The sequence below is a fragment of the Eretmochelys imbricata genome, chromosome 16 (genome assembly GCF_965152235.1).
Source record: "Eretmochelys imbricata isolate rEreImb1 chromosome 16, rEreImb1.hap1, whole genome shotgun sequence".
In the NCBI taxonomy this organism is placed as follows: Eukaryota; Metazoa; Chordata; order Testudines; family Cheloniidae; genus Eretmochelys; species Eretmochelys imbricata.
In genome coordinates, this window is record NC_135587.1 from 16186836 (window position 1) to 16203564 (window position 16729).

General features: G+C 51.7%; 1 protein-coding gene across 1 annotated transcript in view; it reads left to right on the forward strand.

Annotated features, from left to right (window-relative positions):
• The first annotated feature begins 293 nt into the window (after positions 1–293).
• HMCN2 (hemicentin 2) overlaps positions 294–16729 on the forward strand; it is a 119963-nt gene continuing 103527 nt past the window's right edge. The window contains exons 1-4 of the mRNA XM_077836252.1: positions 294–412; positions 9120–9475; positions 13865–13935; positions 16333–16491. Of these exons, the coding sequence (XP_077692378.1) occupies positions 294–412; positions 9120–9475; positions 13865–13935; positions 16333–16491 (705 nt within the window). The remainder of the gene's footprint in view (positions 413–9119; positions 9476–13864; positions 13936–16332; positions 16492–16729) is intronic.

Here is a 16729-nt window from a genome sequence, read left to right on the forward strand (position 1 = left end):
TTTCACCTGGCTGGGACAGGGGGTTGAGGTGTGGGGGGGAGGGTGGCGCTGAGGCTCCGTCTGCGGGTATGGGCTGTGAGGTGGGGCTGGGTTTTTGGGTGCAGGAGGGGGCTCCGGGGTGGGGGTGCAGGAGGAGGTGCGGGCTGTGGGCGGCACTTACCTCAGGCAGCTCCCAGAAAGCTGCTGGCATCTCCCTCCGGCTCCTAAGCAGAAGTGCGACCACGTGGCTCTGCGCACTGCAGGTGCCTGCAGGCACCGTCCTCTCAGCTCTCATTGGCCACAGTTCCTGGCCAATGGGAGCAGCTGAGCTGGCGCTGGGAATGGGGGCAGTGCGCAGAGCCCCCGTGGCCGTCCCTCTGCCTAGGAGCCAGAGGGAGATGCCGACAGCTTCCCGGGAGTTGCGCATAGCCAGGTAGGGAACCTGCCTGTACTGCCGACCAGACTTTTAATGGCCCAGTCAGTGGTGCTGACCGGAGCCACCAAGGTCCCTTTCCTACTGGAATTTAAGGGTCGAAAACCGACACCTGGCAACCCTAGGTTACTCCCATTCCTTTGGTCTGATTGCGTGGCACCATAACCTTTAATCTCCAGTGGGTTCTTTTGCTGGTTTCCTCACCACAAGAGCTGGGGAAAGGCTGTAACCCGAAGGCTTAGTGTTCCCTCAGGGGTTCCCCTCCAGCCTTTACCTCTCGAGGCCTGCACGCAGGGGCCGGGGCCATATGTTTGACTCCCAGGCTGGAAACGTGGGGGTAACAAGCACGGGGGCTCCTTGCTGATCCTTCGCTGCCCACCAATGGCTGCTAACCGCTCTGGCTCAGTGCAGCACCACGAACGAACAAGGCTGCTGGGAGTTGGCAGCTGGAAGGAGCAAGTTAGTTCATGTCTAAAAAGAGCAGGGTAGGACTGCAGGGGGCTGGGGCGTACAGGTGCGGGGGGTCGGCACAAGCTCATTCCAGGCCGGAATGTGGCATCCATTCTCAGCCTGGAGAAAATTGAGGCTGGATTGAGGCCGGGGGTGGGGAGGGGGTGGGGGGGTTGCTGTGGTTTTTATTTTATTTTAATCCTGTTATTCTTCTTCTGCTTTTCATATGGTCCTGTGAGATTAATGCTGGGGCCCCCTCTCTTCACCCGCCGAGCATACCCTGCCCATGTGCTGGGGGTTACACTCTGCGCCCCTTTCCCCCTCTGTGGATGGAGAGGGAGACACGATGGCTTTAGCCCACCAGGCTCCTTTGGTTTCACTGGTGACCCTGAAGGGGCTTCACACTGGGGCAGTGCTTTGTCTTTAGGCTGGACTCAAACAGGCCTAGAAGGGAAAGGAGCTAGAGTCTGTCTCCAGCCCCCTGAGCTGCCCACTCCCTAATAATTTTGGGTGGCACATCGCTGTACCCATAGCCCCACCAGCTCCATTTGTGGTGTGCGGCGTGATTCAATGTCAGGACGGGTCTTGCTGTCTGGCCCTTTAATTGCTCTTCTCTGAGCTTCCTCCCATTTAGCCCACAAACCAATGCGGCTCCTCAGGGGCAGGCTCTCCTAAAACTGGCTTTTGTCCATATTCAGATTGACCCTGTGCTGCCGTCTATCTGTCCTGTGAACTCAGGCCCCTGGAGGAGGGAGCGGGGATGCGGGGTGCTAAACAGACACAATTCTTTCAGTTAGGGCCATGCTTTACTCCTGCTGAGTAACCTGCGGAGTTGAGAGTCCCTGTGTATTTGTTAATACAACTGACCATCATATTGCTGCAGATTTGATATCCCAGCAGTGACAAAAAGCATCTCCCTGCCAGTATTTTTCCAACCACCCCAAAGTATGCAGTGTGCCCTTACAAGGGTGAACCCTACCCTGCAGCCATCCCCCCAACCTGCCAAAGCATAATCCCCTGGGCACCTTAAGGCCACCAACTAATACACCTGCCTGCAGAATTCAGTTCATCTCCACTTACAATCTGGCAGGGCCACCAGCTGGGGAGGACTGGTGAGATCCAAGCTTAAGAAATGGACTGAGACAGATGCTCTTGTTTGGTGAGGGCAGCGGAGTACAGGTGTTCTCCCTGGCAGTTATGCCATCATCTTTCACATGTGGATTAGGCACATTCGCTGGCCGTGTATGCCGGGCACTGCTCTTGCATGTGGCAGGCCAAGGGAGGCTGTGGCCTGGCCTAGCCTCCCTTCTGACCTGAGACCAATCACAGACGCGTCCTTGGCAGACTGATAGACTGTGTTTAGTTTAGAAGGCACTTTGACAGGGCCCCTTGGCAGGCTTTATAGCTGATCTGAACGGCTGCCGTTTTCCTGTGTGTTTCCATTGTTCACGGTCTGGTGGTTAAAGCGCGGGGCTGGCAATTCTACCATGGCCCTAATGCAGGCTGCCCGTGTGTCCGAAGGCAAATTGTTGAGCCTTTCTGTGCCCTCATACGCCCAGAACAGTGGTGTCATGGGGCTACATTCACCAATGTTTGCAGAAGTGCTGGGGATGGAGGACACAGTGGGACTGCCCGGGGCCTGCCTGCCTCTAGTACACTGATGATTGTTTATATTCTTTCATGCTGGTTCTCTTAGCTTCTGCTCCATGTTCCTGGTGTCCAGCCCAAGATCCTGCTGCATGTCCTGAACCTTCCACACATCCTCCCCCAAGCCCAATGCTTCTCTTCCAGCTACTCTTCCTGGGACGAGCAGGTAATGGTCGACCCTGTCTTAGCCATTCTTTTCCCATGGTAGATGTTCTTTGCCAAGATAGCTTCTAATCTGCCCCATATGCTCTGGCCTTTTATTATTTCCCATTGCACTGCCCATGAGTGCAGCCTTTTCACTCCATACTCCTTCCCCATCTTGTTCCGCTCTCCAGCCATTGTTTCCTGTAGTCCCTGTGCTTAGCATGTGCAGTAAAGTGCTGGCATTCTCGGTTTGGCTGCAATTGATGATGGTGTTTGATTTTAATGTCTTGTAATTGTATCTTCCAGAGTCTAATTGCGCTTCCCCTGTCCCTCCTCTTCTCCCTCCCTGACCATTATGTCTGTTTGAGCAATTTGGATAGATAGAGAAGGGGCCACTGAGCTGCATGCATGGATTATGCTTTTAACATCCTCTAAAACTGCTTTTGCAATTTCAGTCTGCCAAGTCTTCTGGAAATAAGCCCTGAAAGTCTTGTGCAAATCCTTTGGCACAGCACATCTCGATTTCTTTTCTATCTTAACAATGTGACTTATTATTGTTGGGAGTCCAGAGAAGATGGCTTAGTGGTGCAGGCTTCAGGCTTTAAGCAACTAGGCTGTCTACACTGAAACCTCGCACGATTCCAGCTCCATTTCCGGGATCCCCAGTGTAGACTGGCCACTGGCATTTCTACCGCATTGTCCAATGCTATTCAAAGCAATATCAGGTGTGGAAGTGTCGTAGAAGGCAGCACGATCAGTGGATAAAGCACTCAATTATGGGACAGGAGACAGGGGTCTTATCCCTCCATTACTGACTCGCTATGTCACCGTGTGCAAGTCAGTACCTCTCTCTGCCCCACCAACCATTGTCATGTCTAGTCAGATTGTAAATTCCGTCTCTCACTATGTATATTATCACCCCTCTGCTCTGCAGAGTGGTAGCAGATGTCTGGGTGCATCAGAAGGAGAAATTAGTGTAAACTGTTTTCTTTATTCTCTATACACCAGTCCTGGAACAGAGGTGGTCACAAACGGGATGCAGCCAATTCTCTCATTCAGTAAGCTCAGCCCATCCAACAACACCCTGTTCCTCAGAAGAACTCCGCCCCAACAACAGACTCTACTTCGATTAAGGGAGAGAACAAACTTCCCTGCTGCCTGCCGCAGCTCTCTCAAAGAATTGCATCACAAAACTGACAGCAATGGAGCTCTTCTTCAGACTGAACAGTGCTTGCATGCTAAGAAAAACGGCTTGTAAGACTATGTGTAACAGGTCCACCTGCCAACTCCTGCCATTCCAGGATTGCAATGCCTGGCGCAAGGGGGCACAGACTGCATCTCTGGGTGCTATTGTAATATACACAACGAATAATAAGAAAACACCAGTGCCCTATCTACATGAGCAATGGGGGATTTGCACTGCGATGCAGCACTTACGGGAGGTTTCCTGCCAATGGTTCATGTAGCTAAAAGCACAGAACTCCTGCAAGCACAGGGTCAAATCCCAATGGAGTTGACTGCATTCTTCCCAGGTACATAAACAGAGTTCCCTGCAGTGTGCCGGGGGCTGCAGGGGACCTTTCTGATGAGAGCTGGACAATAGAGGTTCTTTATGGACACAGAGGAGGGATTTTTCAAAAGCACTGCGCCCTGGCCTAACTCTGCTCCCGCTGGAAACACTGGTAAAGCTCTCATTGATGTCAAGGGGAACAGAGTTACGCCAACGCCAAGCACTTTGGAAAAACTCACCCTGCGGATCCTACAGCACTTCTAACCTGAGCAGGGGTTTGCCCTGGTGTCCTCAGCCAAGAAAGCCCCAACCCTGACTTGTGCAACGTGCACTGGTTGGAGGAGATGCAGACCTGGCTGCATTTTGGGGATGCAGTGAGTTTGTCAAGCATTTTGACAGGGGACACAGGCACGGACCTGATTCCTGGTGAAGAAAGAGTTAAATCTTTCCCTCTTCCCCTCCCATTGCTCAGGGGGAGAGCTAGAAGAGAGGCTGCTGGGATGGCAGAGAAGGGTGGAAAAAACTGGCTTACTCCTATTTCCTAACGGAGCTGGGCTTGCTTTCTGCTTACTAATAATATCCCTCGTGGGCAAGTCCTTAGTGACTGCCCCTGTGTCTGCTTTCTGCTGTGTCCTCCCCGCAGCTGATAAGCACTGGGGGTTCCTTTGGCAGAGAAGGTGCCATATCTATATAAATAGATTAGAAAACATCTCCAGCCCTTGTGGGAGTGCTACACTGCCCAGCAGGAGACCTGTGATTGAGTGCTGGTCCTGGTTGGGGTGGTGGCTGTAGCAAGAGCGGCTCTAAAGCCGGCCTGTCTCCTTAGAGATCTAGTGGAGGGAAAAGGGCCAAGGGTCTGTGCATAGAAACGTCTGTGTGCAAATCAGCATGTATGTGCAAGCCTGACTCCTAACCACTCCTGAAAGTGCGGGCTGAACCCTCTAAACCAGTAGTTCTCAACCAGGAGTCCAGAGCCCCCTAGGGGGCCTTGAGCAGGTTTCAGAGGGGCTTCCAAGCAGGGCCAGCATCGGCCTCGCTGGGGTCCAGGGCAGAAAGCCAAAGTCCCACTGCATGGGGCTGAAGCCCCGGGCCCTGAGCCCCGCCACCGGGGGCTGAAGCTGAAGCCTGAGCAATGTAGCTTTGTGGGGGCCCCTGTGGCGAGGGACCCCAGGCAATTGCCCTGCTTGCTACCCCCTAATGCCGGCCCTGGCTTTTATATGCAGAAAACCAGTTATTGTGACACAGGTGGGGCGTGGAGTTTTTATAGCATGTGGGGTGGGGCGGGGCGGGGGGTGTGCTCAGAACCTCTCTGCTCTAAACCACTTCCCTGAGGCTGATGGTCCTCTAACCTCATTTTAGTTACACTGTGCCAGAAGCAGCCCCTTACTCAGGAGCACGGCGCGGAGCGAGCATGCAGGGAGGTGATCAGCATGCATGCGGTGCAGATGGCTCCGGAAGATCTCCCCTTGCTGACATTCGTAGGTCCCTTATCCTGCCTGTGGACCCAGACACTAGAGGGCAGCATTGCTCGCAAAAGCTGGTAGGTAACAAAGTGAGCTGTAGCTCACGAAAGCTTATGCTCTAATAAATTTGTTAGTCTCTAAGGTGCCACAAGTCCTCCTGTTCTTTTTGCGAATACAGACTAACATGGCTGCTACTCTGAAAAGTGAGCACAGACAGCATGGAAGTAGGTTCTCTGTGCACCCCTTTCCTCCTGAGAGAGTGGGAGCCCCTCCTAGGCACAGCCCAAAGCTGGGGCTCTGCTGAAAAGAAGCAGTCGTGAGTTGAACCCGCTCCCAACTGGGAGTGAGGTGAACAAGCAAAGGGTGTGTGACCCAGGGGCCTGCATTTCCCTCACATCCCTGGCTAATGTGGATTTTACATGCCCTGTGCAGCCACCATCCCTGGGAGGAAGCTGTGGCTACAAACCAGTTTACTTTCCAAGTAAGTAAAAGTGTCCTGGGAAGGCAACGAATGACTGGGCTTGAGGCTCTGCCACCTCCCGTCAGTGTTTCCAGCAGAATTGGAAACGCTTGCACGCTGCTGGGACCCATGTTCTCTCTCCTCCTCCCAGGGCTGTTTCAGCCGATGAAAAGATGGCTACATGCTTGGAGAGGGTCATATCATGCACAGTGACGCTCTCCTTGCGTGAATCCCCTCGCCTGGCTATGTCTGCTCTTGGACCACCCCTCAGTAGGGGGCCTGAGTGCAGAACAATCCTGCTCGGTTAAAAAAGATGTTTATTAATAAAAGGGGAAAAGAGCCAGGGTCAGCTGTGGCTGGAATTGCTCTCCTGATGGGCTCCAGTGGGGCTAGGAAGTAAAGGGTTGCTCAGTAGCAATAGATAAGGTAATTACAGGGAATTAGCCACCCAAGCATTTTTGGAAGGTGACTGATAGAAAACAACCAGCGAAATACCAGGGAGCCTCTTAAGGCACCAGACCAGCCAGCTTCCCCACATGCAGCAGGTTCAGACACAAGTGTTTCTGTGACTACGCCGTCTAGAGTGAAAAAATTAAATTGGATGGAGTCTGTTGTCACTGGGTCACCTTCACATTCCTCCAGCGTCCATCTGGGAAGCGTGACCCCTGCAATGCATCAGATGTTCACCTGCTGGCGTGGTTACAGCCTCCTGCCTTACAGGCTGTTCATCTAGTCCACACCCCCCAGCTCATTCTCCTGGCCCTGCTAACTGGAGAGGGGACCATGCGCCCAGCTGCTGTATCCCAGTGCAGGAGGGCAACACCTCTTGCTGTTGCTTTGCAGACAATATTGTGCTTTGTGACGTGGGTGGATGAAGGCAGGTTGGAGCTGGTTTGTGGGTGGAGCAGTAAATTAGACAGAAGCACACAGCTGATTGCTGCTGGCTGACTTGAGGAGGAGGGTGGGGGGATACCGAGTGGAAAGAACAAAGGAATAGTTCCCACCTGGAAGCGTCCATCCGCGAGGCTGCCATACACCAGATTCGATGTATCTGGGACCTTTATCAAGCCCTGCCTGTGAACATTAACACTGGCACGGTCCCAGTGCTCCTATTTGTTTCTTTAAAGACTTTCTTTCCAAGATTGACATTACCATACATCTCTCCCTTCTTGTGTTCTTCCGTGTTTCCTTGGTACGATGTGCTGCGTCAGGAACTAGTGACAGGGAAGTTAAACATCTCCTCTAAGTAAACCAAAAGGAGGGGGGCCTCCCTGCTGCACTAAGGTCTTTTCTACATACACAGTTGCATGGGTTTAACTTGTGATTTGAAAGCTGTTTAGTTAAACCTGCACAAAAGGCTGTGTGGACACTCTTACTTTGGTTTAAATCAGGTTTATTCTGGTTTATCTTAAATTGATTAGGGAGGATTAAGCTAAAGATTAAATCTGCTACTTTTAAACCGAAAAGAGTGTGCACTGAGGGGTTTGCACCAGTTTAACTGAGCAGTTGCAGGCTTGTGTGTAGACAAGGCCTATGATTCTGATCTGACATTGCTCTGGTACTCGTAGGCCACTCCATGCGAGTCTGGTGGGTTGCACTGATAGAACTCAGATCAGAATTTGGCCCAGAGAATGAGAAAATGGAGAGAGGGTTCCATGAGTCTGGCTGCAAAGCACGGAGAGAGGCACTGAGTGCACTGCTTGGGGGCTCTTTCCTCCCTGCCTTGCCTTTTCGCCTACTGGCCTTAGCAAATGATTGATCCCTGAATCCCCTTTCTTAAGGAACTGATTGAGCAACAGCTAGGAGTCCTTGCCGCACCTTAGAGACTAACAAATTGGACTCCTCCTTGGTTTTGCTGATACAGACTAACGGGGTTACCATTCTGAAACCTGAGCAACAGCTGAGTGTCTTACTCAGGGGCTACCATTCTGAAACCTGAGCAACAGCTGAGTGTCTTACTCAGATGGCCCAGATAAGGTCCGAAGAGCTCAGTGGCTTATCTTTAAGGGGACCAGAAATCTTGCCCACAGGGTCCTTCACCTTCCCCCCTCCGCCCCACCCCCAATTCTTTGTTCCCTGGCTTTAAATGATCCATAACTTCACAGACAAGGAATGCATTTCCCACCCCACCCCTTGTTCTACATTTCTCTGTGTTTGCAATACCATTTGCAAGCTATTGCTGTGGGCTGCAGCTTGGAGGCTGGTGGTGTGGCTTTCTCCTGCACCCCCCTTCCCAGGCCATGCACATCTAAGTCATCCTACGGGCCTTTCTAGCTGTGGGGCTGTGTCTGCCTCCTCAAGCTGCACCAGAGATCTGCCCAGTTCTGTGTTTTCAGGGGAATGCACCTGGTGTGCTTGGAGTGGCCTCATCGGCTGCTCCCTTTACATCTCAGCGAACATCCAGCTGTCCTCTCATCCTGTACATCTTCCCTTCTTGGCCTGTCTCCCCACATCCATTCAGCTGCTTGCCCCATGTCCTCCTCTGACCCCCTGTATCATTCAGCCTGTGGCTGCTGGCTCGAGAGAGGAGTGTTTGAGTCCGGGTGTGGGGGAGACGAACAGGCTAGTATTTCAGTGAATAATGTGGGCTTTAGGACCTGCTTCCCATCGCCCCTTCCTCCAGCTCCCACCCACCGCCTCACCAGGGGAGTTGCTCAGAAAGCGCTTTTCTTCTCCCTTGCAAAAGTTGAACTTTGGAGGATTTTCCTTCATGCAGCTGTTGGTGGCTGCACTTCTTCCAAGGGCTGGCCTTGTCTTGTCCCCCCACCCCCAAGGAGGGCACCTTCTAGCAAAGGGACGCTAGCCCAGCAGCACTGGAAGCTGGTTGACTTGTTTCAGTGCATGTCTGGGAGCAGCCAGGAATGAATGGGAAGGCTGGGGGGAGCTGTGCCTGCAGGTGGGGGCTCTCCTCTGCCCCTCTAGAAGTAGTTAAGGAAAAGGCAGCCTGATTTCTCTGCACAGGATTGTTCTTGCCCTGGGGGTAGGGAGAGTTGTGGGGAGATTCTCAGCTCTTCTGGGGACAAACTGGAGAAGGAGCATTTTGCACGAAGGAAGCCGAGGAAGGAATCTCGCAAAGGCTTGGGGGGCCACGTCTCCAGGCAGGAGCAGGAGCAGAGGGGTTACCTGTCTCTGTGCGTTGGAAGACTCCCAAGCCATGCATCACAGAGCAGGGCTCCTCCTGGGGCTTTGGCTGCTACTGGCCTCTAGCCTTGGAGAGCCCACCTCTGATTCTGGAGGGGTCACCTTGGCCTTTGTCTTTGATGTCACTGGCTCCATGTACGACGACCTGATGCAGGTGATGGATGGAGCATCCCGGATCTTGGAGCGGACACTCAGCAGGAGCACAAAAGTCATTAGCAACTATGCTCTGATCCCCTTTCATGACCCAGGTAAGGCGGTTCTGGTTCACGCTAATCCTGTTGAGAACAATGCATTGCGCTGACTCAGGACCCATGGTTCTGGTCCAGGGCAATGCAGTGCAATAAACCAGGATCCATGGTTCTGGTCCAGACAAAGTACTGTGTTGCATTAAGCCAGAATCAATTATTCTGGTCCAATATGAAAAATGCTACAAAATATGGGAGCCATTTGCACAAGACATTGCGTTGCACTAATTTAGGGCCATTGGTTCCAGTCATACTGAGACCATTTCACTCTGGGAACTGGGTTCTGGTCCCATAAAAGGCCTGGTATGGAGGATCTGGGACTCTGATCCAACAGGAAACACTGGTGACATGTGCAGTATCATGTGGTTCCCTTAACCCTGGCTCAGTATGAAAACTGACAGAGCTGCGTTTAGTAAGGATCAAAGTCCCCCACCCTTTCAAGGCAACTTGGTCCTACCCTATTGTCCCCCTTCTGATCCTCAGCTTTTCAGCCTTGTTAGGCACAGGGAAAGCTGGGAGGTAAATGTTCCAAACACAGCCATAGCAGGGTTGGACTAATATGGCTAGAATCATTGGGACCTGACTCGCTGGCTAGAAAGTATCAGTTTAAATTTGAAAAGCATCAGTCTGACCCAGAGCCTAAGATGGAAGCTGCCAATTTCCTGAAGTAATTCTAACAAGCCTCCCCAGATCCTGGGGGATTCCTGCCGCAGCTGATTCTCCTCACCTTACCATCCCATTTAGATTGCTTTAGCCTCATGTCCTTGCTTAGTTCACAGCCATGCAGCTTGGACTGCAATTTCCTCCAGTCCCGTACCTGGAGCAGGGTTGGGCCAGCTCTGTCCTTGGAAGGAAGACCTCAGAGAGGCTGGGTGCTGCAGGGCAGGAGGGGGGTATTGGTGACGCAGTCAAGGATGTGTCTGCACTGCCAAAAGTGTGTCCTTAGCTCGTCCGCTAACGCAGGTTAAAATAGCAGTGAAGACAAGGCTACTTGGCTTTTATCTTGGGACAGCAGCTTGAATTCGACTCCAGGCTTCCTTGTAGGCTTCTCCAGCCAGCACAGAATCAGCGAGATGATAAGGGCCCTATAGTACTGCAAGTGGTGTATACTGGCTGTGATGTGAACCTTGATCCTTGTGGGTATTAATGAGGACAGGTCACTTTTCACAAGGATTAATTATGGTGTTAATTCTGAGGACCCTGGCCATATTCTAATTTGGTTAATTACATCCTGCTTCCCTAAAAATCCTCTTTTGCATTTTCTGCTGGATGATACATTTCACATCATGTCCCAAACTACTGTTGCTATGCGCGGTTACAGTTACTGTGATCCACCCCAGAGTTGGCTGCATTTTAGTGGATGGGTGAAGAGAGCCCTTATAGCTGTATAGTTTGTAGAGCAACTTGAGGTCTTTCTATCTGAAGAACACTATTGGGATAGAAGTCGTAATTGTTTATTTGAACTCTGATAATAAACAAGGAAGCAGTGCTCTAAGTTATATAAAGATGAAAGTTTCTCCTCTTACTGGTCCTTGCTTTTATACACATCCATGAGGTGCTAATCATTCATACCAAATAAGAACAAGCTCTCTGCCAAAAATTCATACAGAAAATAGCAATTCTGAAGAAAGGAACATTTGAATTAAAAATACTGAAGACAGCAGAAGAAGCTGTCAGAAGCACTAAATGGATTTTTAGAATGAACCGGCGTCTATCTGTTGTGTACATTCCTTAAAATAGAAACAGGGCCCCTCTTTACATCCACTTGGTCTGTGGGGGTGCATCAGTCTTTTGTAACAGAGAGAACAGGTGGCTTGTCCATTAAATCCGGGCAGCTCGTGTTTCTGCACTGGTTACCATTGGAGACGGCGCCCCAAGGAACTCTAGGCCAGGTGATTTAAGTGGACTCCATTTAATATGGTCCTGAGTATGGAATGTCTCATGGTACCGGACGTGACTCTTCCTTGTGGAATGGACCCAGGTAAATTAATTGACTCTGTGGCTCAGCCAGATGGGGATACTTGGGCACTGAGCAAGTTCCTGTTCCTCCATTCTCTGTCCCATGCTGCTCCACACTGGGAAGTTTCATACCCACAGCGTCTGCTCTGCACGTGCTGTGCATTGTTGCCATCACACCATAGCCAAGGTCCTGCCCTCACAGTAATAATTACCCAACAGGGCTCGGTCTTGTCATCTAGGGCAGACTAAGCTGCGTGTTAGCTATGTCCTGGAGCCAGGCTATAGTCCAAGGCTGTAGCGCAGTCTGGTAACCTAGTTTCCGTGCTGATCAGCCTTGTCTATGTTGCAAGGCCAAACATCTTTTAAAAGCATGGAGGGATTCTGGGGCTGCACCTGTGTCCTCTGGTATGGTAGTGGTTACAGTGTAGACCAGACCTAGAGCTGCCCTCCTTGGGCTTTGTAAGGGTGATTACCTCTCATTACCATCACAAAGGGCACCTGTAAAGCAGAGGGTCTCTGTCAATCCACGAAAGAGCTGAAATGGCTTGGGAGGCGTGGGAGGATGGGGCATGGTGGACGGGGCTGGGGGAAGTCCTCAGCTCCTGTGGTACCTCTGTCCTGCTATAGCTATTTGTTTGCATGAAAACAGATGGGGTTACCTCTTGCCAGGACTCGTCTGGCTGCAAGGTCCCTCGTCAGGCCAGGCGTCTGGTTTGCTGTAACTGGAGCACCCTGGCCGAGTAAATTGGCTGTCTCTCCCGTTAAGCTGAAGGAAAAGCCTTCCAGTCTCTGTGGAAGTCAGTCAGAGCACTGACATTATTTCACAGGCCTCTGAGCCTGTCTCATATCCAGAGAGAACCGGTCTAGGGAAGGGGTGCCTTTGGTCAGCTCATTGGTGCCGAGCCAGAGTTTGGTGTGCTGATGACTCTTTGCATCTAAACGTGGCATCATTCATCTGAGGATCTCTTCTATTAAAACTCACGGCCCTCCTATGAGGCAGGTAGGTTCTCTTAACCCCCAGAGAGCAGTGGGGAAACTGAGGCACAGTAGACCTGTGGAAGTGCATTGTGTTAACTAACTTGTTTTAGCTAACTTGATGCAAAACGTGATTTTTGCTTTTAACGAGGACAAGGGCAGTCATGGTTTAATAACGTGTGAGGAGCTGGTCGTGGTTAACTCTAGAGCAGAGTTAAGTTTAGTGCCACATTAGTTAAAATGTGTCAGCATGTTGTGTTTTCTCATTGTAGACAAGGCTGCAGTGACATGCCCAGGGACACGGCCAGGAAGTAGAACCCGGGAGCTTGGGCATCCACCTGCCCTGCTCTAGCCACTAGCAGAATAGTAGGCTTTAGAGGTATCCCCCATCTCACCCAAAGCTGCAAGGCCCGGAGTGGAGGAGTGTAAAGGCAGTGTAAAGGCATCGCACACATGGGGAGATGCCTGCTGCATCAATGAGGGTATGTCTACACTGCAGTTAAAAACCCATGGCTGGGCCTGTGCCCGCTGACTCAGGCTGCAGGGCTGTTTAATTGCAATGAAGACATCTGGTCTCGGGCTGGAGCCCGGGCTATAGGACCCTGTGAAGTGGGAGAGTCCCAGAGCTGCATGGGCCAGCTGCGGGTGTCTCCCTGCAGTGTAGACATACCCTAAGTGTGATGGAATCTGTTCTTGTGGCGTGAGCCAGCAGCTCCTGACTTCTAACCCTCTGTCAACAAAGGGTCTGTCTCCGCTGCCGTCGCGGGGTGTGCTCCGCCCGAGCCGGCTTTAACTTCCTTAGCTCTGGTACCAGAGCAGCGAAGCTGCAGACTGGCCTTCAGCACTGGCTTGGTGCCTGAGTGCCTGGCTTGGTCCCCTTTGCAAGACCAAGCCGCATGGGGGCGTAACACAGTCCTGCTTCAATGTGGATGAGACCTAAATAGCCTGTAATCTAGAAAGTGTCCTACTACAGGGCTGCTCTTTTGGGACTCCGGAGTGGAGATTACCTCTCAATCCCACCTGGGATGGTGGCCACCGTGGAAAAGCACAGACTGGCCGAGCCATCATCCACCAGCCCAGTAAAGGAGACCCAGCGTTCGTCCAATGGCAAGGGAGTGTTCTTTGAAAGAAAGCTACAGTTGCTGATGCAGGTTTCTGAAGACAGGCAGGAACTAACACACGCCTTTTGGTATTTGTGGTGGTGTTGTAGCCATGCTGGGCCTAGGATACTAGAGAGACAAGGTGGGTGAAGAGCTCTGTGTAGCTTGGAAGTTTGTCTCTTTTACCAGCAGAGGTTGGTTCAGTAAAAGATATTACCTCGCCCACCTTGTCTCTTTCATAGGCCTAGTGAGGCTGATATAGGGAAACTTAATATGAGGGATAGAGAGAGGGAAAATTGCAGACTTGTGCCCAGAGAGGAGAAAGCACTGATATCTGCTGTCTCGATATCTTTGGCAGAGGTTGGACCAGCGACCCTCACAGCAGATCCCGAGGAATTCCAGAGAGAGCTCAGAGGTCTCTACGTTCAGGTACAGTTGACTGCCTCATCTTAATATCTGTACATTGTTGGCTAGTGGCCTATGGCAACTGGTATTTGAAACCCGAGTGTGGCCAGTTCGGGAACCCAGCTTGTTTGGTTGGAATGTAACCCTTAGCGGGCGGCAAAGAAGCCCCAGATGCCAAGGAGTGTAACTCCTAAGCCAAGCGGCCATGGAGCCACCTTGCCTCCCTTTGTAAGAGAGGCGCTGTGTTCCTGTGAGACAGCTGGCATTTTAAAGCATCGGGTTTTTGTGTTATCGCAAAGCTACAGGTGTAGTGCACTCTCTCTCGGAACCAACCTTTAATTAAGGGAGGTATTCGCAACCCAAGTGCAAGCAGAGAAAAGAATTCGGCTTTGTCATTACCTTTAAAAATAACTGGGAGCATCCTCCAGCAGCGCTACCTGGATCCTCCCTGCCACGTGCGGACTGGGTGCAGCAAGGAATTCTGGTGACACTTGTCACTCTTAAGGGAGATACATTTCTACGCCCAGGGCAGGGAAAGAGAGGGGCTAATGCTGGTGCTCCTGGGGACAAGTTCAACTCCCAGCACAGATGTGGAGCAGCCTCAGGGTGTGCCCAGCTGCCCCTCATTGGAGAATAGCTGAGGTGTGGGAATGTCCTGGCGATGCCCCCTGACGTGCCCCCAACGCGCATGCTGTGCCTTAGGCTCCTGAGGGGTAGGGGAGAGCACAGAGCAGCTCTGCACTGGTCAGGAGAGACCCTTGGGGAGCGGAGGGGGGGCCTGGTGTGGTCAGTGCCCCAGCAAGATGTCGGGGGGGCTCTGTTGCTGCAGGTACCATATTTGGATGAGATTTAGACCTGAGGCCTTGCCCTCCCCTGGTTATTCTAGATCCTGGCTGGGAGCTCTTTGCGTGAGCAGGGGTCCTGCCTAGGGTCCAGCTTGGGGAGCTATTGGAGTTGTTCCAGACATGATTTTTCTCCCTCCCACATAAAGTTTAGCTGAAAACAATTTTTGTTTGTTTGTTTTTTCATTGAATATTTTCCCCAGATATGTTCAGGTTTTTACTGCAAACCCCCAAACTAAAAAACGTTCAGGTTTAGATTGAAAAACCAAAACCAATAAATATCAGAGGGGCATCCGTGTTAGTCTGTATTCACAAAAGCAAGGAGGAGTCTGGTGGCACCTTAGAGACTAACAGATTTATTTGGGCATAAGCTTTCGTGGGTAAAAACCCCACTTCTTCAGATGCAATGAACTGAACATTTCTGTCAGAAACGGAAAGTTATACAGCCACTGCGTTCCACTGCAGAGAGAGCTGCATTTTGGCGACAGAGGAAGTGACTCGTGCGTAGATATTCATAACCTTGAATGATGCATTTATCTCTGTGCTCTGAGAGCAGGACGTGTACATGTATCGCTGTAAAGAGCTTTAGGGTCCTTCAAGGTGCAAAGTGCTATACAAGATATTCTGTATTATTATTGTGTAAGTAATAACCGGCTGCCTGGCATGGCTTGGCTATAGCTGAGCGGTCTGTTGAACTCCCCTCTCTATGGTCTTCGTCAGCTGGAGGCCCCTAAATGAGCATCTCTTCCCAGGCCCGTAGGAAAGCTGGCAATTAGATTCTGTTTTCCTCTGTGTGGGAGGTGAAACTGTTACACTGGAGGGAAGGCTGGGAAGCCCTGGGATGATGGGAGGTTGGATGACTGTTGCTGAGCTGCCTTGGAGGCCACCAGGAGCTGGCATCTCTAGTCACCAGGTGTTTGCACTGCGCATGCTTTGCATGAAGGGTCCCTTTGTGAATGATTCATCGGGGTTGCAAGTAGGTTACAGGCAGGAGTAGTGTGTGTTATCCGAGGTCACCAGCACATCAATCAAAGGTGTTAAAGAGGGTTACCAGCAACCTGTTGGTCTCTGTGACGGTCTATAATTAACTGTTGATTACAACATCGACTGATCATTTATTGACCCTTTATAAGCGACTCAGAAGTGGAATTTTGGCGTCTGAAAAAGGCACGAGTCTGCTGGGATTCCCTAGCGTTTCTGAAGCGCAGGGTGGGACACCGAGTGCGGCTCCTGCCTTTAGCTTCATTCCAGCAGCCTGTGACGTGGCACCTGTGCAGCCAGGTGGCGCTGCTGTTTGCACCTCTGGTGCCTACCTGTGTCCAGGCACTGCCAGGGCAAATGGCAACTGTGCCTGTCCGCACTAGGGGCTTTCCGGGCTCAGGATATGTGCCCAGGGCAGAGCAGGCATTGCTCACTGAACTCTTGGAAGGTGAGGCAGTGATCGTGATGGGGCACGTGGTCTCAGCAAGTTTTCGCCTCCCTAATGGAAATGGCGTCCCACCCCAGGTTGATTCCTGCAGCCCTCACTTTGGGCTCCGTTAGGATTACTCGGGTTTCCTAATGGGCTCTTTGGCTGCAGGGCGGAGGGGATTGCCCGGAGATGAGCGTCGGAGCCATCCAGCTGGCTGTGGAGGTCTCGCACCCGGGATCGTTCGTCTGTGTGTTCTCGGACGCTCGGGCCAAAGACTACAAGCGCAAGCAGGAGTTGCTGCAGCTCCTGCAGCACAAACAGTCCCAGGTGAGAGTCCGGCTACTGGCTTGCAGCTGCATTCCCAGGAGATGTCCCTTCTCTGTGACCCAGGAGCCACCGAACATCCGCTCCCTGAGCCCACAAGGTGGCGAAGAGCCGTGCAAAGGAAGCCTTTTGCAAAGCACAACAGTACCCAACTGTACTGGTCCTATAAAACCTATAAACAATGCCGTGTATTCTTTACCTCCCTCTGCTGGTACGTTTTCTCTGGGCTAGCTCTTGACAT